Consider the following 24173-nt stretch of genomic DNA (forward strand, 5'->3'; position numbering starts at 1 on the left):
ATCGTGTGCATGATTTGCATCAGAATCAACTGATTGTGCACGTGGAGTATGAGGGGTAAGTGTGAGGTCAAGGTTAAGGGGAGAGGATAGAGAGAATGTTCTGGTGACCTGTATTCCAATTACACACTGCACACTGCCCTATCCCATCTGGACAAGAGGAATACCTATGTAAGACTGCTGTTCATTGACTACAGCTCAGCCTTCAACACCATAGTACCCTCCAAACTCGTCATTAAACTCAGGGCCCTGGGTCTGAGCCCCGCCCAACTGGGTCCTGGACTTTCTCACGGGCCGCTCCCAGGGTGTGAAGGTAGGTAACAACACGTCCATCTCACTGATCCTCAACACGGTGGCCCCACAAGGGTGCGTGTTCAGCCCCCTCCTGTGCTCCCTGTTCACCCTTGACAGCGTGGCCACACACGCCTCAAACTCAATCATCAGGTTTGCAGACTACAATACAGTAGTAAGCCTGATTACCAACAACGACGAGACAGTCTACAGGGAGGAAGTGAGGGCCCTGGGAGAGTGGTGCCAGGAAAATAACCTCTCGCTCAATGTCAACAAAACAAAGGAGCTGATTGTAGACTTCAGGAAACAGCAGAGAGAGCACGCCCCCATCCACATCGACGGGACCAGTGTAGAGAAGTGGAGAAGGTGGAAAGTTTCAAGTTCCTCGGCGTACACATCACTGACAATCTGAAATGGTCCACCCACACAGACAGTGTGGTGAAGAAGGCACAACAGAGCCTCTTCAACCTCAGGAGGCTGAAGAAATTTGGCTTTGCCCATAAAACCCTCACAAACTTTTACAGATGCACAATTGAGAGCATCCTGTCGGGCTGTATCACCGGCTGGTAGGGCAACTGCACCACCTGCAACCGCAGGGCTCTCCAGAGGGTGGTGCCGTATGCCCAACGCATCACCGGGGGCAAACTACCTGACCTCCAGGACACCTACACCACCCGATGTCACAGGAAGGCCAAAAAGATCATCAAGGACATCAACCACCCGAGCCACGGCCTGTTCATCTCACTATCATCCAGAAGGCGAGGTCAGTACAGGTGCATCAAAGCTGGGACCGAGAGACTGAAAAACAGCTTCTATCTCAAGGCCATCAGACTGTTAAAAAGCCATCACTATCCTGCTTTTAACCCTGCACCTTAGAGGCTGCTGCCCTATATACATAGACTTGGAATCACTGGCCACTCTAATAAGGGAACACTAGTCACTTTAATAATGTTAAAATAATGTTTACATACTGCTTTACTCATCTCATATGTAATAACTGTATTCTACTCTACTGTATTTTAGTCAATGCCGACACTGCTCAATCTAATATTTACATTACCAGTCAAAAGTTTGGACACATCTACTCATTCAAGGGTTTTTCTTTATTTTTACTATTTTCTACATTGTAGAATAATATTGAAGACATCAGAACTATGAAATAACACACATGGAATCATGTATTAACCAAAAATGTGTTAAAGAGATTCTTCGAAGTAGCCACCCTTTGCCTTGATGACAGCTTTGCACACTCTTGGCATTCTCTCAACCAGCTTGCATTTCAATTAACAGGTGGGCCTTGTTAAAAGGTCATTTGTGGAATTTCTTTCCTTCTTAATGCGTTTCAGCCAATCAGTAGTGTTGTGACAAGGTAGGGATGGTTTACAGAAGATAGCCCTATTTGGTAAAATACCAAGTCCATATTATGGCAAGATCAGCTCATTTAAGCAAAGAGAAACAACAGTCCATCATAACTTTAAGACATGAAGGTCAGTCAATCCGGAACATTTCAAGAACTTCGAAAGTTTCTTCAAGTGCAGTCGCAAAAATCATCATGCGCTACGATGAAACTGGCTCTCATGAGGACCGCCACAGGAAAGGAAGACCCAGGTTATTGGAAGATTTGCAAATCGAAGCCAACATTGTTGCATTTCCGTGGAATTGTACAATATAAGAAACACAATGTCTTTGTAGACGGAATCTCAATCTCACATAGCTACGCTTCCCTCCTCTCTTCCTTCTATTCCGCCTCCACTCTGTTATGCTCTCCTGCAGCCGTCTCAGTGCAACAGTGGGCGAGGGAGAGGGAGAGAGAACGAGAGAGATGAATAGTGCTGCATCGCAGATGATTCATTACATTACTAACGATTTCACCTACAGAACTACTTTACATATACAATTTACATTATTCAATGTTGTTGTTTTTTTGTGCTACTGGAATGTTAAACCCTGGGCCTTTAAGGTCCTTGAGTCGGGAAATATGTTATGATCATCAGTGGTCTCCAGCCTAATGAGGCTACATGGATGGAGCTGTGGAAGTACCCATTGTTGTAGAGAGGCCTGCTAGATGGATATGATCCAATAGCATCATCATTAGCATTAGGTGAACCCTCCTGTTTGAGTACACGCGGGCAGGCGGCTGGACGGGCGGGTGGACGGACGGACGGACAGGGTTGAATGGATGAATAATAATCCTCTGTTTGTTGTTGTTAACACATTATCTCCTCTCCATGGTGAAGTATTTGTATGTCATGTGCACAATGTCTACAGAATTGCTTCCCTGTTGTCTACATGTTGCAGGCACATGTGGGGAATGATGACAACCAAATGTGTTACATTTTATGCCTGTGCAAAGCTGTGTTGTGTGAATGTTGTTGTTTACATCTTACACTCTCGTGTTGTGATGTATTTGGATTACCGATAGCAGATGGCTCTAGTCATCCTCTTCAAGTTTAGTGATCTCAAGTTTGATTAATAGCTGCCTGCAACTCTAGTTACAATGCATAACAGACAAACACTCAATATATGCAGTCAGATGTCAGGAGAAAGGAATGTGCAAGGTTTGGGTGTTGAAAGTTATACCAAGACAGAGGTGGTAGAATAGATTGTAGTGTCCTCCATTTTGTCCCAGTCCAGTCCTTGGGAAGCTCATCCCTCAATAGTGACAAAGCACTGTTTGACATCATTCATGAGAGAGAGAAGGAGAGACAAAGAAATAGAGAGTGAGAGAACGAGAAAATGATGACCAGAGACCAGGACGAGCAGAGATGGGAGAGAGAGAGAGAAAAAAAAACAATGCAAAGAGAAAGACAGACTATTTCTTAAATATGAGACGAATATGACAATATGACATTATGCCACGTCAATATGACATTGACGAATGAGTGACACAGACAGACGGGCAGAGAGAGAGTAATAATGTTGATCTTTCCAAATCAGTAGTGGTGTTTTAATTAAACGAGACACCAGAACGTGGGAGAAGTTTGGCGCTTCATAAATGTCTCCTTTTTCCATTATTTTTGGAGAAAAACATAAAAACGGTATAATCTTTGTAAATTATATCATAACTCCACCAATCCTATTTATGTAACAGATGCAGCTAACAAAAATATATGGAAATGTCTGCTCTACCCAAAATTACAACCAACTAATTTCAGCATTACCACAAAAATGGAAGAGGCAAGTGGGTGGGGGAGAAAGTAAGGAACTTGTCTGTCAACCCTGCATTAAAGGCCAAAATTGGTTAAAGAAAATTGTGAAAATAAAGAAGTATACCAGCTTCATAAAAGGACCAAAAAATTGACAGCTGTGAAATATAGATTGCTAAATAGTTGGCACATGGTAATAAAATTGGCACATGGTTATGGCACATGGTTATAAAATTCTTGCAACCAATTGAATGTTATTTATATATATGGGGGATACAACCATCCCAGCTCTGCAGATTTCTACTTTGGAAGTAGAAGCCTAAGTGTTGTTCTCCATTAGTTTACTCCAATTACGGGAGAAGGGGAAAATAATAATGGAAAATATATATATTTTTAAATATATATTTTATATATACAGTATGTACAAACATATATATCTGGGGGATTAACAAAGATGTGAAAATCATTTTGGGAAATCTGTTGCAGATCAAGTCGACCCACAATACAATGTTCTCTCTCTCCCTGGGCTGGCTGGCTGCCTGGCTGGCTGGCTAGCTAGGTAGCTAGCTACGAAGCATAAGTAAACACAATAATACCAATGTCAATATTAGCATGTGAAGTAGCTAGCTAGCTGTAAAATCACCCAAACAAACTGCAGTACTAATTTAGGAGTCTATCTCACAGAGTTCCAACTGCCACCTAGCTATAATCGGCGTCTCTGCCCAGAGCGAGAGCAGAGTGACGTTGCTTTCACACAAATATCATTTTGAGGAGGTGGGAAACTCCACTAGAATTGGATTGCGTGACGAATAGCTTAGTTGGGTGGGAAGTTTCTCCATTCATTGCCCAATGGAATTCCTATCTCCTCCTGTCTTTAATATTTCTGTTTCCTACAGACACTGCGCATTGCGACATGGTACTTGAAGGAGAAACGGAGATGAATAATTAGGTACAATGTTTAGATTTAGCACATCTAAGCAAAATCTATACTTTGTCATTATTATATAGCTATGATGCCTTTCTACACGCTTTCCTGATTTTCACAGAACATATGCGTTCACCAAATTGACATGAGTTTCATGATTTTTATTTCTGCTGGACGTTTGTGAGACATGGATGAACGTCTAATTTCTGACGTGAGACTGTGAGAGCTTGTTGTATACTCGCCGAAGTCTCAAAGAAGCTTGAGTTTCAAATGGTGAAGTCTTTTCAAATGCTTATGACCGTCAATGCTGTCAGAAGCTATGTTCGGTAGTAGGCCATTCTCACTGTGTCCGCTTGGCAAATATATAGCCTATGCTGCTTGAGCAGTGATATGTTGCATTGATGATGGATACTGTCAACACAACCCATGATCCAGGTTTCCAGGCACCGTCACTCCCCAAAATAAATAAACAGGCTACGTCCGTGAAAGTCTGGAATCTACTGTCTGATTCCAGTACATAGTAGTACTGGAATCTACTGTCGGATTCCAGTACATAGTAGTACTGGAATCTACCGTCTGTTACAGTTATGCTACTATAATGAGCTAACATTACATAACTTGAGATGATGGTGATGATAATAATGGTGTTTATAATTAAATAGGTTACCAGTAGCCTAATAAAATGTGTGGCCCTCTCCACTCCTGACCCTTTTATCCTCATTCCTGTGCACTGAGATCCGTGTGGAGTTTACTGCTACTGAAGACACAGTCATTATTGAGATCACTTGGAGAGGGGAAAAAAGCACCACTTGCAAGTGCTCCCTGCCCTTTACAGAGGCACTGTCTAACAATCATTGTGCACTTGCTCAAGAGAACGTATGATTATAACACTTCCGTTTTTATCAAGGTTATTGCAAATGAGATGAGTTGAATTAAATTACTCCACGTTTTATGCCGTTTTTATGATCAACTGGAAGACACCTCAGTCCACCGCACAAGAAGGCGCATCCATATTCCATAAGCACACGCATCTCTATTTTTCCAGTGGGCTGGTGCGGTAAACGCCCTGTGAGAGATTCCCGAGAGGCGGTGTCATTTTTTTTATTAGGACTGGAACTTCTAGAAGATTCTATTTATATTAGATAGCTGCAATAGCTCAACAAGAACTCAGCCCTCGTACCCGAGAGAGGCTTTCGTGAATCGTATGACCTGCTGCCGCTCATCCCAAAGATAACCGACTGTTGACCGCAGATTTCTCGCTCCTTTTCGAGCGTGCCGCACCGGACCCCGCGCGTTAGAAAACAAGACGTTTTGGAGGATGTACTACAACACCGCGCAACGGCAGGAAGAACTTGGATATTAGGATAAGAAACACCGCTCTTCGTTTTGTAAAAGGGTTTGACAGTTGAAAAAGGGACACTGACAGCGCGACAATGCCAGAAGAAAAAGGTAATGTAGCGCAGGTTCGTTTTCTCCTACCGAACGTGTGTTTACTTTGTCGGGGGCACGGGTCGGTTATGGGACATAGACGCTTCTCGATGGCCACTGTAGACCGTAGCCCTCAGCGCTGTGTGCGTCGACTTGAAAGGCTATGGAGGGTTCATTGATTTATCGTTGTACAGAAAAGGTATGCAGTATTCTGCCCAATAAGACATAGCCTACCTTATCTCTTTGGACTACTTTATGGGACAAATAGGATTTATTCCATCATTTAATATGATTAGACAATTGTCATAAAATGAATACAAAACAGGACCTTTGTGTATTATGTAATCCTAATTAAATTGACATTAGCCAGATATTAATACCAGAAACAAACAACAACACTCTCTCTCAGTGTAGGCTATGACTAATAATGTGCCAGAATGATATGCGACAACACTCCATGAAGTCCCTGGCAGGGAGCACTGTGCTTTTGGGCACCAGCCTGACTGTGACACAAGATGCCTGTCTGGCTGGCCGTTCAGGCATGAAACCAATGACAAGGGGCCGATCTGGCTCAAATTGGAAAACAAATGAGATATTTTGGTATGACAGGAGATATGTTTTTGGTGTGTGTGTGTGTGTGTGTATCTGTGTGTGCACGTGTGTGTGCATGTGTGTGTGCATGTGTGTGTGTGTGCGTGCACGTGTGTGTCTGTGTACATGTGTTATAGCAGCATTACACAGTGTGATCTGGAACAGATGAAGTAACATCCCACAGCCCTTTCCCCTATTTTCTGATAATATGCAGCGACAAAGTGGGAGTCCAAACAAATGCCTCAGCCTATAGAATCAAAGTGTTTTCTCCGGACTGCAATGTCATGTCCTTAGCTGCCTTGTTAAGTTTGAGACGCAGCCACCTTTAGAGGGGCAGCTATGTCTTGGTTATGAATGGACTGTTGGCCATAGCGGTGGTGTGTTTGTGTGGACGGGGAGGTGTGGACAGTTTGTAAGATCACAATGTGATGATGCTCGGCTTTGAAAGCTGTTCTTATGGGGATGGCTAGCTGTCAACAGGCAGAGCGACACCCACTGGCGTACCACCCCCCCACCCCCCTCCGCAGCCCCCACAACAAGGGTTGTGGGCCCCTGGAGGTAGCCCCCATAGAATTAGGAATTACAATACTAGAATGGACATGAACCTTATGATGGCATCAAGGTCAGGGAGTTGTTGGTCAACCAGGGTTTGCCAGTGCTGTGATAAAATATTTTGTCAAATAACGAATTTGAAGAATTGATCTGCACTGTATGTAGAAGAATGTATGTATAAGAATTATTCCATAAATTGTTCAAATTAACTGCCGATATGCCAACATCCCGTTCAAACAATTGCAGTCAATCCACAGCCATTACACTGGCTTAAATCAGTAGACTGATATTGTATCATATAATAGAACTCTCAGCTATCCAATAATATATATATATATATATTTATGGCCTGTTTACATATATTTTAGAAGCTATTTATACAGAAAATGTGTATAAAACCCATATAAACTGTATTTATAATTATATGACAATATTTTAGGTTGACAATAATTATATTAAAATGTCTGATATATCACATGCCTTTGTTTTATATTTTTGCATAAGTAAAATCATGACAGTATGTGTAGAACTGCAGGAAATTAGCTTAAAAAAATGCAAATTCATCTGTCCTGTTTCTTTCCTCAGAGGAGATGAGGGAAGGGAGCACTGCCCCTACCTCGCTCTCCGAACAAATTGCATGAATTAAGGAACAGTCTGAACTAGAGAGGAGATTCTGCAACTCTTGAAGCACAATGGAAGTAAAATAAAAAAATAAAAAAAAGCTTATTCAAAGTTACAGGTTTGTTACGTTTCGGCTTTTGGCCTTTTTCCTCAGAGGACATGAGGAAAGGAGATGAGGAGAGAAAGCCACGTTTAGCATTCAGACACAGGCACTTCCAAATGAACTGTCTTCATCCTAGAGGTTAATGGAGATAGGATGTGTACTATGTTCAGTTAAAATAGTTATGCATTCCTATCCCTTAAAGTGTTAAACCTGCTGGGCATATGCCAGTGTTTTTACACCACCAATGCTGCTAAAGAAATGCAGACTCAAAGGTTATCCTGAATGGTTATTCCAGGCCTTGTTGTTCAAAGCTGGTATACACAAACAGTTAGCACAAATAGGCCTCTCTCTCTCTCTCTCTCTCTCTCTCTCTTTCTTTCTCTCTCTCTCTCTCTCTCTCTTTCTCTCTCTCTCTCTCTCTCTCTCTCTCTCTCTCTCTCTCTCTCTCTCTCTCTCTCTCTCTCTCTCTCTCTCTCTCTCTCTCTCTCTCTCTCTCTCTCTCTCTGCAGTAACCCACCACACACACACACACAAACCAACAATACCATCTCAAGCTATGTGCTGTGATTTTGTGCTGCATCATGGTGTCTGCTGTGTGAGCAGGTCACATGGTTCCTATATTACCCGCGCTCAGGCCATCCTCCGAGCACCAACGTCTCCTCTTCTCTCATCCTCATCTCCTCTCTACTCCTCTCCTCCGCCACTGATTTTGCCTTTGTCCTAGCCGGCTATGGCGTTACATTCAACTGACTTCATACATGCTTTAAATCAGAATGTCATGGCTGCACAAATTGTCACCAATGCGAAATTGCTTAGTAATGGTCGGGTGTCACTCATGAATTAGTCACACATAGCCTATAGGCAAAGCTGGAGTCCCCTTCAACATTGCACTGATCTGAAGCCAATGTGTCAAAGCTTTTGATATCGCTGTAATGCTTAATGTCATAAGCCCCTCGTGATGCCGTCACGTCTCAGATGTAAACAACCATTAAAGACCCACTGAAGAGGATGCTATTTAAGAGGATACTATTTGCGTGTCGTCCTTAAATTCTGAGCTGCAGCTGAACCTAATCAATTCTATTAACCGAGTTATGTACTCAGTCACGGTCGGCTGGTCGGCCATATCTGGACTGACCGGCGCACAGAGCTTATCTCATCACCCAGATTTCAGGGAGAGAGGAAGAAAAGATTAAGAGCGAGATAGACAGAAGTTGGTGACAGAGAGGGAGGGAGGGTGAGAGAGAGATAACTAGACAGAGATGGTGAGAGAGAAACAATGAGATGGATGGCACTTGTAGTAAATCATCGACAAGCATGTTAACATTGATGTCCTTGGAATGTCAAAGGCAGTCATTTGTCTTCCATGTGTGGGTCATAGGTCAAATGCATGTCAGATCATGTCAGGCATGACAGCACAGGTTTATCTGTGAGCCTGCATTGCTAAGTTCAGGTGTAGTTTTCCATTATAATTTTTTCACCATAAATCTGATTGTGATCAATTTTGTTGATCTGCATGGGGGACTCCCTGGATTTGGGGGGCTCCCTGATGTTGATAGCCATGCCAGAATAAATCATTCCAAAATGAAAGAATATGGATTACAGAGCTAAAGCTAGGGAATCTAACACCTATCCCTGTTAAGGTACATCCCAAGGTCAATGTTTTGGCCACCAGAATATGCCCCTGCGGTGGTAACCCGAGCATTTTAATCATCCACCACTGCCAGTCAGGCAGATGGACCCTGCCTGGAATGGAGCACCATGGAATCGCCTTGGGTTGAGGGAACAGGGATATTTTTAGTGGAGAGCATGGCTCCTGGAACAGGAATTCAAGATGGCTGCCCATCTGGGCCACACTGACTGCTCACCTACAGTAGCTATCGGCCAACCTTGAAGGAAAAATGCCTGCCTGTGTATGGTATTTGTGCGTGCACATGTGTGTGCTTATGCACGTGTGTGATAGAGGTCGACCAATTAATCGGAATGGACGATTAATTAGGGCCGATTTCAAGTTTTCATAACAATCGGAAATCGGTATTTTTGGGCGCCGATTTGCCGATTTAAAAAAATATACATATATATTTTTTTATACCTTTATTTAACTAGGCAAGTCAGTTAAGAACACATTCTTATTTTCAATGATGGCCTAGGAACGGGGGGTTAACTGCCTTGTTCAGGGGCAGAACGACAGATTTTCCCCTTGTCAGCTCGGGGGATTCAATCTTGCAACCTTACAGTTAACTAGTCCAACGCAATAACGACCTGCCTCTCTCTCATTGCACTCCACAAGGAGACTGCCTGTTACTCGAATAAACAATCAATCATAATCACTAGTTAACTACACATGGTTGATGATATTATTGATTGATTATATTATCTAGCGTGTCCTGCGTTGCATATAATCTGACTGAGCATACACGTATCTAAGTATCTGACTGAGCGGTGGTAGGCAGAAGCAGGCGTGTAAACATTCATTCAAACAGCACTTTCGTGCGTTTTGCCCGCAGCTCTTCATGTGCGTCAAGCATTGCGCTGTTTATGACTTCAAGCCTATCAACTCCCGAGATGAGGCTTGTGTAACCGAAGTGAAATGGCTAGCTAGTTAGCGTGTGCTAATTCTCATTGTGGTGCTGGTTCGAGCCCAGGGAGGAGCGAGGAGAAGGACGGAAGCTATACTGTTACACTGGCAATACTAAAGTGCCTATAAGAACATCCAATAGACAAAGGTTAATGAAATACAAATGGTATAGAGGGAAATAGTCCTATAATTCCTATAATAACTACAACCTAAATCTTCTTACCTGGGAATATTGAAGACTCATGTTAAAAGGAACCACCAGCTTTCATATGTTCTCATGTTCTGAGCAAGGAACTTAAACGTTAGCTTTCTTACATGGCACATATTGCACTTTTACTTTCTTCTCCAACACTTTGTTTTTGCATTATTTAAACCAAATTGAACATGTTTCATTATTTACTTAAGGCTAAATGGATTTTATTGGTATGTATTATATTAAGTTAAAATAAGTGTTCATTCAGTATTGTTGTAATTGTCATTATTACAAATAATACAAAAATTGGCCGATTAATCGGTATTGGCTTTTTTTTTGGTCCTCCAATAATCGGTATCGGCATTGAAAAATCATAATCGGTCGACCTCTCGTGTGTGAGTGGTTGGGTGGGGGGAACATAGATGGCATGTCCCCGAGGTCTGTAGTGGTACATAGCTCAGATTGTTTTCTGGCTGTGACCTTTGGGAGGGCGACACTGTGGGTTTGTGTCTGTCAGCGAGGGAGCAGAGGAGAACAGGGTGATTGATGAGCAGGACATCTGTGCCAGGCTATAGGTCTTGGTGTTATGTGTGTTATGGGATGGGCTCAATAGCTCAGTACAGTGTTTTCTGTTAGCCTAGCCCTTGGAGGTTCTTCATAGCACATTGTGTTCCTTGTGTGTCAAGAGTGCTCCTTCATACTATTTACCCTGAAATGCTCTAGGCCTAAACTGTACCCATTACAAGAGAAGCCCCCTAGTGGAATCATCTTGGACCCCCCCAAGCCATATTTATTGTCCAGACAGGAAGTGAACGATACAGGATCCACTAAACAAGTGCGTGCCAGGGGTAGTGTATGCTGGTCCGGCCGAGAGAGAGCGAAAGAGAGAGAGGGCAGTGGGCAGACCCCCCATTTCCTCCAATAGAATAGTCTCGGCTGGACTCTTGCTGTGCCACATGGTTTCAATCAACTCAGGCTCTTGAAGTGCCTCAGACCATTTTATGAGGACGTGTGACTTTCCTTCCCCCAAATTCTTGCCTTTATTGGTACAGTAGCAGCCAGTGTTGTGGTTCCAAAGTCTGGTCACAGTTTTGTCCTGTGTCGGATACATTTGTACTCTGTCTTGACTCGGAGTAAAAAACTCATCATTATCAGCTTCCATTCAGTGAGCGCGTAAAACCGCTTCTTGATGCCAAATATATCATGAACATCTTATCGCCTATTGAAACTTGGGGGGGAAATGTAACAGTCTTTATATCTATTAGAGACATGTTTGCGCAGTGGCGAACTGTGGCTATTGGACCTCGGCTTTCAGTTGGGGGAAAGATAGCAGAAAACCGAGCATACCTTAATGCGCCCAACTGAATCGAACAGGCCTGAGGCTGAGCCGAGCTTTCGTGCTGCCACTCACAGAGACAGAACCCGCACAGATAGTGCTACCAGCAACAACAACCACACGGCTTACGCTAACCTACTGTACGGTAGCCTCACACCATCACTATCACAACATCCCCAACAGCGACAACAGTGACACATCACAGGATGTGCGTGACAGGTTTGTGATGTTGAGAGGACAGCGACCGTAATAGCAGCGCAGTCCATGTGGGAGAGTGCACTTTCTGTAAAACATACAGGGCCGATAGAACGAGAGAAGACACACAATGCATGATGTGAACGGATAAGCAGTTCCATTCACTCTGACATAATAAGCCAGTAGGTCCCAATCAAAGGAATACAAAAACACAACCATTAGGCGAAGCGTTTCCAAATTGAAATGCACAGTTATTACTTCCCATTGCAAACATGTTTTTTTAAACATTCAGCACAGAAAGTAACCGATGATTTTAAGTTCAAATGCGACAGTTTTTTAATCCTTTATTTAACTAGGCAAGTCAGTTAAGAACAAATTCTTATTTTCAATGATGGCCTAGGAACAGTGGGTTAACTGCAGATTTGTACCTTGTCAGCTCGGGGGTTTGAACTTGCAACCTTCTGGTTACTAGTCCAACACTCTAACCACAAGGCTACCCTGCCACCACAGTTTCATACACGTAAAGTTATTTTCAAAGAGATAGCTAACAACAGCAAGTGGTCTGCAATAAAAATAAAACAGTTCCACTCGCCGTGTTTTCGATCATTTGAAACGGATGCTGATCCCTTGAAACGTATCTTCTTGTTCGAAGTTGCTAGTAAAAAGGGCAAAGCTAACAAATTAGCAACAGCATCCTTTTCGAGAACACCTGCTGCAGCCGCTTACAACAAAAGCTAGCTAGACCGCGGGAAAACTATTGCTCGCTACTGCACTGTTTCCATATGGTTTTGTTAAAACAGTCCCATCCATTACAGGTCAAAATGTGATTGGTTGATTCCACTGTCACTGCACAATTCTGGCCTAATACATTTCAATGGCAGATGCCTTCTCTCTCGCTTCTGATGGCCTAGCCAATGGCCGACTTAGCTAGAATTATCTCCCTGGAGACTACCAAAGAAAAATCCTTTCGCTTCAGTGTTAACCCTTTCCTTTCCAACAGAAACTGAAGAGATTAAATCAGAATATCATTGAAAATTAGAATATAATTAGAATATAATTGAACTATTATTAAACAGATTAAATAGAAATGAAAAAAAAAGTATTTTAAAACTGCATTTATTTATTTTATAAATCCTTAGCCCTTCTCTGAAGGCATAGAAGGCCCTCGTGTAGTAATAAATTGTAGAGTGGCTCTCTATTTTCTCTCAGCATTTTCCCACCATTCTGAATGTCTAAAGAATCCACAAGTTCTTCTGAAATATGAACTCTTTTTATGGTGGCAATTTGACAAAATTCCAATCATGCTCTTGAATTGGACTTGCGTTTTTCTGGTCTCTGCCTTGACTCAGTCTCGCCCCGCTCTGGTCTTGTTCTTGAATCAGTCTCGCTTTAGCTGGTCTCGATCACAACACTGGTAGCAGCATACCCACATGCTGAAGACTGGTAGCTTACACTGTAATAAGACAGAGTTCTGCGTCCTGTTGACAAGCAGCAGACTTCCAATATATGCCAGAGTATTTGATTATTTGATATTTGATTATATTATATGCCTCCTGTTGTACTTTCATGTGATTACTACGAATATCTCCATAAAAATGCAACTGATCGTAATCTGGAAGTATGGATTGGAATTCAAAGCAGATTCTGGGGTCACAGTGCACTTGGTTAGGCCATGACCTTTATTCAAAGACAAGATCTTGGAACATGAAGTATGATCAACCAGCACCACACCTCTAGCCTTTATGGTGAATATCCTTGTTTCTTTGTCATCAACTAAAGGCATTAGTTTACGGAGGTTCATGAGATCTTGTTTGCCTTGAAGTTGTTTATCCGGTCTTCCTGCTCGCTGTATAAAACTGAAAAAATAGCTTTTTACCTCACCAGAGGCCCTTTAAACATTCCCAGAATGCTTTGCTCTACCTCTGAGTCTGGTTCTTCTAGTCATGGCCGAGAGGCCCAAGACCTCAAAGGGATAATAAATGGCGTTGAAGGTGTTTTCACTGTCGTCGGTAGTATTTACCATGTAAAGAGTACCTACAGGCAACAGACATAACACTACAGCTTGTGCCTAACATGGCTTTGTTTGAGTCCCAAATCTCATTTGGGCCTAAGTAGAGGCTAAACAGGGACATTTCTCAAGTTCTCAATGGTAATGTTGGCAGACAAAGAACAGAGAGGAGAAACTCTTGAATGAATGAATGAATAAATAAATGAATGGAGGGGCACTGAAGCTGAAACTTGTTCTCGGGTAAACACTAGTCTAGCATACGGTGCCCTGCTTAGCACAGGCAGTCTATCTGAATGCCATTGTTTCCCCCTTCTTTTGAACCCCAATTAGGAGTAACCATGGTGTCCAAAACAGAACCGGTTTGACGAGCACACGAGAGAGAGAGAGAGAGAGAGAGAGAGAGAGCGAGCGAGAGAGAGAGAGAGAGAGAGAGAGAGAGAGAGAGAGAGAGAGAGAGAGAGAGAGAGAGAGAGAGAGAGAGAGAGAGAGAGAGAGAGAGAGAGAGAGAGAGAGAGAGAGAGAGAGAGAGAGAGAGAGAGAGAGAGAGAGAGAGAGAGAGAGAGAGAGAGAGAGAGAGAGAGAGAGAGAGAGAGAGAGAGAGAGAGAGAGACTCTCTATTTGTCTGATCAGTTGTCCGTATTGGGATGGAATGATGACTTGCATGGGTGAGTATGCGAGCACTTTGTGTCATTATAAATGGAGAAGGGTGAGGTGCTGAAAGACGTAAGCTGATGTTGTGTACTGTACCACAACTTCGTACGGACTGAAGTTATCAGGCTTGTCTCTGTGTTTGTCACTGTAAGACATAGTTACTTAGGCTAATTGATGCACCAATTATCTGGTCATATCTTTACCACTACTCATAGACATACAGTACTTGTCATATATCTTAACAGTACATACCATGTGCAGGCCTCCGGGCTGTTTGAAGTTTCGAACATACTTATGTAATGAATGTGTGTATGCAGTGTGTGTGTGTGTGTGTGTGTGTGCCTGCCTGCCTGTGTGCGTTTTACATGAGTCATGAATGCTTTTGTTCACGAGTATGTGTGTGTTCCTACACGTGACATCTCCAACAAATGCATGTGTGTGCATTTTCTATCTAACCTCGGTGCCGCTCTCCGTTTCTTTCAGTGTTTCATCAGCAGGGTGTCCACAGCCCTCTGGAGCAGGGGGTCAGCAGCAGCAGCTCCATCCCCTGTCAGAACTGTGGCAAGGCCTGCAAGGGAGAGGTGCTGCGCGTGCAGAACAAACACTTCCACATCAAGTGCTTCGTCTGCAAAGGTACGTCGGCCTTGACCCCTAACCTCTTATTATCTAGTCAATGCATAATTTTTTGATCCAGTCATTTAGCAGACGCTCTCATCCAGAGCGACTTAAAGGAGCCATTAAATCAAATCAAATCAAATGTATTTGTCACATACAAATAAATTTGATTTGATTTAATTGCCTTGCCTTGCTTAAAGCAGATGTTTCACCTCGTTGGCTTGGAGATTTCGAACCAGCAACCTTTAGGTTACTGGCCCAATGTTCTCACCAGATGCAGATACAAGGACACACAAAGACTGCTGACTAGTTATCATGAGCACAGGCAGTTAGCTACTGGGTTTCCTGCATTCTTATGGTCTTTGGTTATAGCAGGTGCAACATACAGTCATCATGTTTGCTACGTATCTCACTCACTCACCAGAGCACTACCATAGAAAACAAACAGGCTTGGTTAGATAGGGCAGGTCAAAGCAATCAAAGAACAGAAGGATCAGTGTTTCCTGTTTTGTCTCTTTTAATGTGTGTGTGTGTCTGTGTGTGTCTGTGTGTGTCTGTGTGTGTCTGTGTGTGTCTGTGTGTGTCTGTGTGTGTGTGTGTAGCTAAAGAGTTGGCTGCTGTGATCTCATATTCAGCCCACTCCTCCTTTCTCTCTCAGTCATCTCCATTGCACTCTGTAAGGCCCCAGTCTTTCACTAGGGGCTGGTGTCAGTGTGATGTTGTTATGAACACAAGCAGGGTTGCTAGGAAACCAGCGGGGTCGGGACAATGTTGGGCACTTCCTTCAGTTTATCACGTTTATTCTTACATCAGTGTGTAATGCCACTGGACCCCCCCCCCCCCCCCCTCTTGATCCAGGAGGGGAATCTCTGCTGTTACCGGCAAGCTAGATAGCTAACTAGCTACTAAATTAGCACACCAAATGAACAACTGCAGAGCATTTAACACATTTAAGAGAGTTAACTTAATGGTTATAAGATATCTTGCTGGCAAACATTTAGTTGCGAATTCCATAATCTAAGTAGATCACCTGGTGCACAACAGTGAGTGACTCACAAGGCTCCAGTCTCTTGTCGTGCTTGTAAACAAACAATTATGTGACAGGTGAAGTTAAGAACGCAATATTCTTTATCTCCCAACATATTGCGCAAGTTGACTACAGGTATTTGCTTAAAAAGTTGCGGGCAAATATTTAAAATGTATCAAAAAACATCAATGGAATAGTTTCAACGGTATTGGCGGTATTGAAAAACCATCCCGTAGCTATTTCAGAATACCCTAGTATATACTGTATACCGCCCAAGCCTTCTCTCCATGTTGAAATGTTTATCCCTGGTTTACTGATTCATAGGGGAAGTCTGGTCCAAGGGGAAATGTGCTAAGCATGAAGATTCTTACACCTGCAATAGTATTGTATTACATTTTCTTTAGCAATTCCTACATTTTCAATATTTCCTCCACTTTATGTTTTTGGTTTATGCCTGAAATACAGTATGTATTCATGTTTTATTCATTTGTCAGTGGGGTTTCTCATAGGAAATGTATGAGGCTCGTTGATGAAATGTCAGGCATTTAGAGGGCGGTATTAATACCCCTTATAGACTCAACACTGACAGGGAGAGGCACCGAGGTGGTTCGTCCACACCCCAATCCCAATCCCTTAACCACCCCCCAACCCCCTAATGACAAAAAAACAAAACTGGGGTGTTTATTGAGACAACACCCAGCTTAACCACCCCCCTTATCAGAATGCCTTATTTTGCCCTTCCCAGAATTCCACTGCAGGAATGCAATTTTCCATCTAATTGTTGGATTTATACTGCCAGAATTCTTCATGTATCCTGAGGTATGAGGGTGACGGCCCGTTTTGACGATAAACTTCCAGATGTTGTGGACTGAGTGTACTCCAGAGCTTGAGGTAGAAGTTACTCTGAAGTCCAGATCTAGGAACAGATTACCCTACCTCTAATCTTAACCTTATAACGGTGTGCGAGTTCATTAGAACGTGCGTTGAAGATGTCGTTCCCATAGCAACGATTAAAACATGGATTGATGGCAGCATTCGCGTGAAACTGAAAGCGCGAACCACTGCTTTTAATCAGGGCAAGGTGACTGGTAACATGACCGAATACAAACAGTGCAGCTATTCCCTCCGCAAGGCTATCAAACAAGCTAAGCGTCAGTACAGAGACAAAGTAGAATCTCAATTCAACAGCTCAGACACAAGAGGTATGTGGCAGGGTCTACAGTCAATCACGGACTACAAGAAGAAAACCAGCCCAGTCACGGACCAGGATGTCTTGCTCCCAGGCAGACTAAATAACTTTTTGCCCGCTTTGAGGACTATACAGTGCCACTGACACGGCCTGCAATGAAAACATGCGCTCACTCCTTCACTGCAGCCGAGGTGAGTAAAACATTTAAACGTGTTAACCCTCACAAGGCTGCAGGCCCAGACGGCATCCCCAGCCGTGCCCTCAGAGCATGCGCAGACCAGCTGGCTGGTGTGTTTACGGACATATTCAATCAATCCCTATACCAGTCTGCTGTTCCCACATGCTTCAAGAGGGCCACCATTGTTCCTGTTCCCAAGAAAGCTAAGGTAACTGAGCTAAACGACTACCGTCCTGTAGCACTCACTTCCGTCATCATGAAGTGCTTTGAGAGACTAGTCAAGGACCATATCACCTCCACCCTACCTGACACCCTAGACCCACTCCAATTTGCTTACCGCCCAAATAGGTCCACAGACAACGCAATCTCAACCACACTGCACACTGCCCGAACCCATCTGGACAAGAGGAATACCTATGTGAGAATGCTGTTCATCGACTACAGCTCGGCATTTAACACCATAGTACCCTCCAAGCTCGTCATCAAGCTCGAGACCCTGGGTCTCGACCACGCCCTGTGCAACTGGGTACTGGACTTCCTGACGGGCCGCCCCAGGTGGTGAGGGTAGGCAACAACATCTCCACCCCGCTGATCCTCAACACTGGGGCCCCACAAGAGTGCGTTCTGAGCCCTCTCCTGTACTCCCTGTTCACCCACGACTGCGCGGCCACGCACGCCTCTAACTCAATCATCAAGTTTGCGGATGACACAACAGTGGTAGGCTTGATTACCAACAACGACGAGATGGCCTACAGGGAGGAGGTGAGGGCCCTCGGAGTATGGTGTCAGGACAATAACCTCACACTCAACGTCAACAAAACTAAGGAGATGATTGTGGACTTCAGGAAACAGCAGAGGGAACACCCCCCCCCCTATCCACATCGATGGAACAGTAGTGGAGAGGGTAGTAAGTTTTAAGTTCCTCGGCATACACATCACAGACAAACTGAATTGGTCCACCCACACAGACAGCATCGTGAAGAAGGCGCAGCAGGAGGCTGAAGAAATTCGGCTTGTCACCAAAACCACTCACAAACCTCTACAGATGCACAATCGAGAGCATCCTGGCGGGCTGTATCACCGCCTGGTACGGCAACTGCTCCGCCCACAACCGTAAGGCTCTCCAGAGGGTAGTGAGGTCTGCACAACGCATCACCGGGGGCAAACTACCTGCCCTCCAGGACACCTACACCACCCGATGTTACAGGAAGGCCATAAAGATCATCAAGGACAACACCCACCCGAGCCACTGCCTGTTCACCCCGCTATCATCCAGAAGGCGAGGTCAGTACAGGTGCATCAAAGCTGGGACCGAGAGGCTGAAAAACAGCTTCTATCTCAAGGCCATCAGACTGTTAAACAGCCACCACTAACATTGAGTGGCTGCTGCCAACACACTGACTCAACTCCAGCCACTTTAATAATGGGAATTGATGGGAAATGATGTAAAATATATCAATAGCCACTTTAAACAATGCTACCTAATATAATGTTTACATTCCCTACATTATTCATCTCATATGTATACGTATATACTGTACTCTATATCATCTACTGCATCCTTATGTAATACATGTATCACTAGCCACTTTAACTATGCCACTTTGTTTACATACTCATCTCACATGTATATACTGTACTCGATACCATCTACTGTATCTTGCCTTTGCTGCTCTGTACCATCACTCATTCATATATCCTTATGTACATATTCTTTATCCCCTTACACTGTGTATAAGACAGTAGTTTAGGAATGTTAGTTAGATTACTTGTTGGTTATTACTGCATTGTCGGAACTAGAAGCACAAGCATTTCGCTACACTCGCATTAACATCTGCTAACCATGTGTATGTGACAAATAAAATTTGATTTGATTTGAACCATTAGAGGGATGAATAAACATCTGACCCTGTATCAGTGGTTGGAGGTAACTTCAACCTGCTCTGGCTCCAGCCACTTTATAGGCTGCAACAGGGCCGTATCAGAAAACCATCAAAGACTCCTCAGGTTGACCTGGAGGAGAATCAACCATATCAAATATATGACCTCCCAGTCTGCTTACCACTAATTAGAGCTACCGCGGGTGTAAGCCAGGCGGCTAACGGTGCCAGTTCTGAAGGGGAAACCATTAGCGCTTTGCTAGCCAATTATAATTAGCACTATGCTACACAGGGTTAGTCATTTAATGTAACCCCCCCCAGTGGCTCTGGTAGTCTGATATCATCAGGGCTCGGAGTGGTAACACAAAACACAGCCTCAGATGTAGCCCTTATGATGTTTAATCATGTTACTTTTAGCTAGCTAATTCACTTTATGCTAGGAATGCTATCAAGTGTTGCTAGCTTTTGTTGATGCAAGAACTCTATCTGTCACATAGTGTCCTGTTATGTCGGATTTTATGACACCCGATTAATTAGTTAGTTAGTTGAATCAGCTATGTCCAAAATGAAAGATACACTGAAACCGTTGTCTGGCAGAACATTGAGGAGATTTTTATCCCTCGCCTGTTTTTGTTCTCATGGAGGATGATAACATCACAAAAGCATTTTCACACAAAGGGGAATTGACTACTGCCAGCAAAACTGTGGACACCCGATCTTACTATACAAGCTTACAGGCCGGTGAGCATTATACACATAAACCTATGGAAAAACAGGCAACTGTTAGCGATATCAGCTATCAATTTCATTATTAACCTATCCAAATAGATTCCTTCCTGGAATTATTGGTGTTGGACAGTAAACATACACGAACAACCACATGTTCCGGGGTCTATTTGACGGGGGGGACGGGGGGGGGACACAATGGCAGCTGTTTTAGATATTCTCAATGGGGGTGTTGGCTTTTGGCCTCTCTGTTCTCTTGTTGCTTGACCAGAACCTTCGTAGCTCGGGTGCTTTTTGTTGTTGTTGTCACTCAGGGATGGGACAGTGACCTCACCCCACACTCACACATACCACCAACGCCCACCTCTGTCAGACCTTGAAACAGGCCCAGGGTCTAGTGCTTGTTCCGTAGGGGTCCTTCTGGGCCAGGTCTAGATTTGAATGGAATGTACTCATAGGGATAGTACAGTAAACACAGTATGTTGGGTAGGGCCCAGAGGTTTTCCTGTTCAGGACAAACTAAGCACCTTGAACATAGGCTACTGTAGACTAAAAAAACGTCAGGTTTTCTCCTGTTCTATGTCAGGGCCTGTGAACGGAGAGAGGAGAAAATCCGATGTAATACGCCGTGGGAACGGATAACAGACACAGACCCACGCTAGCTTGCCTCTCTTCCGTTGTCTTAGTAGTCTGCGAGCAGTTTAGCTCCACCGAGTGGGAGCAAAGTCTCACCTTGAAGTGAGTTTCTGTTTCTCATGTCAAAATGATCGACCGTGGGCAAAAAAATCGACCATAGACTCTGCACTCCAATCCCCACGTAGCATTTTATTCTGTCAAGGACACACAGACATGTCCACTCATACTACCACCCAGGCACACACTGTAAAATACAAAGGGGCTTTTGCAAGGGACTGCCAGCAAGGTCACACAGACATATCGGCATACCCATTGCACACAGTACATACTGTATATATTTAATAGCAGTAGCATATTGAGGCTGTATGTAGGGTCACTTGGTGCTTTCAAGACTAATCTGGCTTAACCAGGGCTGGGCTGGCTGTTGTGTCCATTTTAATTTTCATCTGCAGGATCAGGATAGTGAATTAGATTAGCCACAAATTACATCTAAATGACATGCAATTTCATTAGCATCCTGTGGTCTGGTTCTGTTCAGCTTTCAAAAAGGTAATGTGCACACGCACTCACACTCACACACACTCACACTCACACTCACACACACACACACACACACACACACACACACACACACACACACACACACACACACACACACACACACACACACACACACACACACACAGAACCAGGGAATTGTATGCACACAGACCCTTGTTGATGAGCTGCTCAGGCGTGTGTGTCAGTGTGTATTATTTCCACTAAGGAAAGCTGCTGGTTAGGAAACATTATGAAACATGTCAACGGAGCATTTCAAGACAAATCGGAAATCCCTGAATACCTACAGCAGTTCAGGGCACATATTCATAAAGCGTCTTAGAGTAGGACTGTTGATCTATGATCAGTTTTGTCTTTTAGATCATGATGATTAAGATTATATGGACGGGGTGAGGAACTGATCCTAGATCAGCTTGATGAATACAGGCCCCGATAGATGAAACTAGTTGGATGTGGAAGTACACCTCAAAGTGTCTTCATCCGTTTAATCCTGTATTATTACAACCCAAGAAATGACTCTGTTTTAAGTCGTAAATCTCACCGTGAATGACCTTGAAGAAACGATACAATAGACAGAGAGGTTTCTTATTATTTCTCTCAGCAGGAAATGTATGAATTAGGTGGAGAAAATCACTCTGATTTCACATAGTGTTCAGAGGGGAATCCTCAGAGGAGATATTCTGAGTGCCTTTACTTCGTAAGTAGCTTCCATTTCCATTTTCCCTTCATGCTACATTAGATAACCTTTCACAAATGGGATGTTCTGAGGATAGGGAGTTTTGGGCCTGGCAGACGGGCATTAGTCTATTATATTCTGTATTGTATAATAGTATTGTCAGAATCCTGGTTAATGTAGACTCTTGTTGACCGGCTATAAACAGGCAGTATAAGGAAGGGTTAAGGTGTGTGTGTGTGTGTGTGTGTGTGTGTGTGTGTGTGTGTGTGTGTGTGTGTGTGTGTGTGTGTGTGTGCGTGTGCGTGTGTGTCTGTGCTAGGACCATAAAAGACAATTCCACAGATAGTGGAATTACGCTTTGACTCAGTTTTTTCACATTAAAAGGTCGATGTCCACGCTCCTGTGGAAATATAATTAGCATAATAATAAAAAATACCATTCAACTCTATGTACGAGGACTACTTTTAACAATTTCCACTGGAAAATGTACCGAAACAGATTTAGTGTTAGAACTATGCAAATGCAAACTTTGGTAATGTTTTTTTTTTTGAGTGTGTGTGTCGGGAAGGATGTTTTTATTCATGTAGGCTACACTGTCCTGGAAAATCATTTTAAATGTGGTCACCTTAGTGTGTGTGTCCGCTTGTGGCTTTGTTTATCCCCAGCTTCCTGTTTTTATTCAGCCACCACGAGTCGAAGGTCATCTATATTAATGCCTCTGTCTTACACAATGCACCCACACCAATAATTCATGAGACATGGGTCTCGGTGTGTGTGTGTGTTTATGTATTGTCTACCTCTAGAGCATCATTCAATTTCTGCTTGATGTCAATGCTCTGACTGACTGGGAAACCCTGGCCTAGCGCACTAGTGGGGCTGCAGCACTATGGAGTAGTCGGGTTGAGTTCCCGCGTAAAACAAATACTGCAGTTTACTATAGAACACTACAGTACTGTAGTAAACTGTAGTATACTTTATAATACTCTACTACACACTGTAGTATCCCTCTAACATAAGTAGTACTTACTATAAAATATTGTAGTATACTGTACAGTAAATACTACAGTATTATATGCAGAAAAAACTCTAGTAAATACTACAGTACTTAATTTGGATATACCCTGCCCAATCCCCTCCTCCGTATCAGCATTTGTGCCACCCATAAGTGAGAAACCCACTTGCCAAGTATAGACCATATATTGGGTGCCCTGCAGGTTATACAAAAGAGCAGGAGCTCATAAATATCCATTCAGGCCCCAGTTCGTCCTACCTACAGGTTATTAGCTCTTTTAGTATTTCTAAAGTAGGTTTCCTCAAAGAGAATGCCCCCACTTCTATTTCAAAGATAAACACTGTAATGAAAATACTACAGTAGTGTCTGCAGAAACACTACAGTATCAAATCAAATGTATTTATTAAGCCCTTCTTACATCAGCTGATATCTCAAAGTGCTGTACAGAAACCTAGCCTAAAACCCCAAACAGCAAGCAACGCAGGTGTAGAAGCACGGTGGCTAGGAAAAACTCCCTAGTAAGGACAAAACCTAGGAAGAAACCTAGAGAGGAACCAGGCTATGAGGGGTGGCCTCTTCTGGCTGTGCAGGTTGGAGATTATAACATATTTTAAAATGTTCATTGATGACCTGCAGGGTCAGATAGTAATAATCACCGTGGTTGTAGAGGGTGCAACATGTATACTACAGCCTGCAAAAAACAATACAGTGAATACTATAGCATTTATACAATAGCCTTTTTTCCATGTGGGATTGGCCTAGGTATGGATCCCAAATAGTTATTGAGACTAAGTTATTGTATTTCTCACTCCCAGCAAAGTCAGTAGCTACTTCCTATCCATACAATTAGGAAACCTAATCTACTGCAACATAATATCACATGGCTTTCTTCTCTCAAGCATTAGGCTACACACCCCTTACTAGCACTCCAGACTCACAGTTCAATAGGTCAGAGGCCTTTGAGTCACTCACACACACACACGCACGCACGCACGCACACACACACACACACACACACACACACACACACACACACACACACACACACACACACACACACACAC

At 43.4% G+C, this 24173-nt stretch overlaps 1 protein-coding gene across 1 annotated transcript in view; it reads left to right on the forward strand.

The window, feature by feature from the left end:
* The first annotated feature begins 5777 nt into the window (after positions 1 to 5777).
* LOC135510734 (actin-binding LIM protein 2-like) overlaps positions 5778 to 24173 on the forward strand; it is a 75204-nt gene continuing 56808 nt past the window's right edge. The window contains exons 1-2 of the mRNA XM_064931899.1: positions 5778 to 5808; positions 15096 to 15245. Of these exons, the coding sequence (XP_064787971.1) occupies positions 5793 to 5808; positions 15096 to 15245 (166 nt within the window). The 5' untranslated portion in view covers positions 5778 to 5792. The remainder of the gene's footprint in view (positions 5809 to 15095; positions 15246 to 24173) is intronic.

Source organism: Oncorhynchus masou, chromosome 23 (assembly GCF_036934945.1).
Source record: "Oncorhynchus masou masou isolate Uvic2021 chromosome 23, UVic_Omas_1.1, whole genome shotgun sequence".
In the NCBI taxonomy this organism is placed as follows: domain Eukaryota; kingdom Metazoa; phylum Chordata; class Actinopteri; order Salmoniformes; family Salmonidae; genus Oncorhynchus; species Oncorhynchus masou.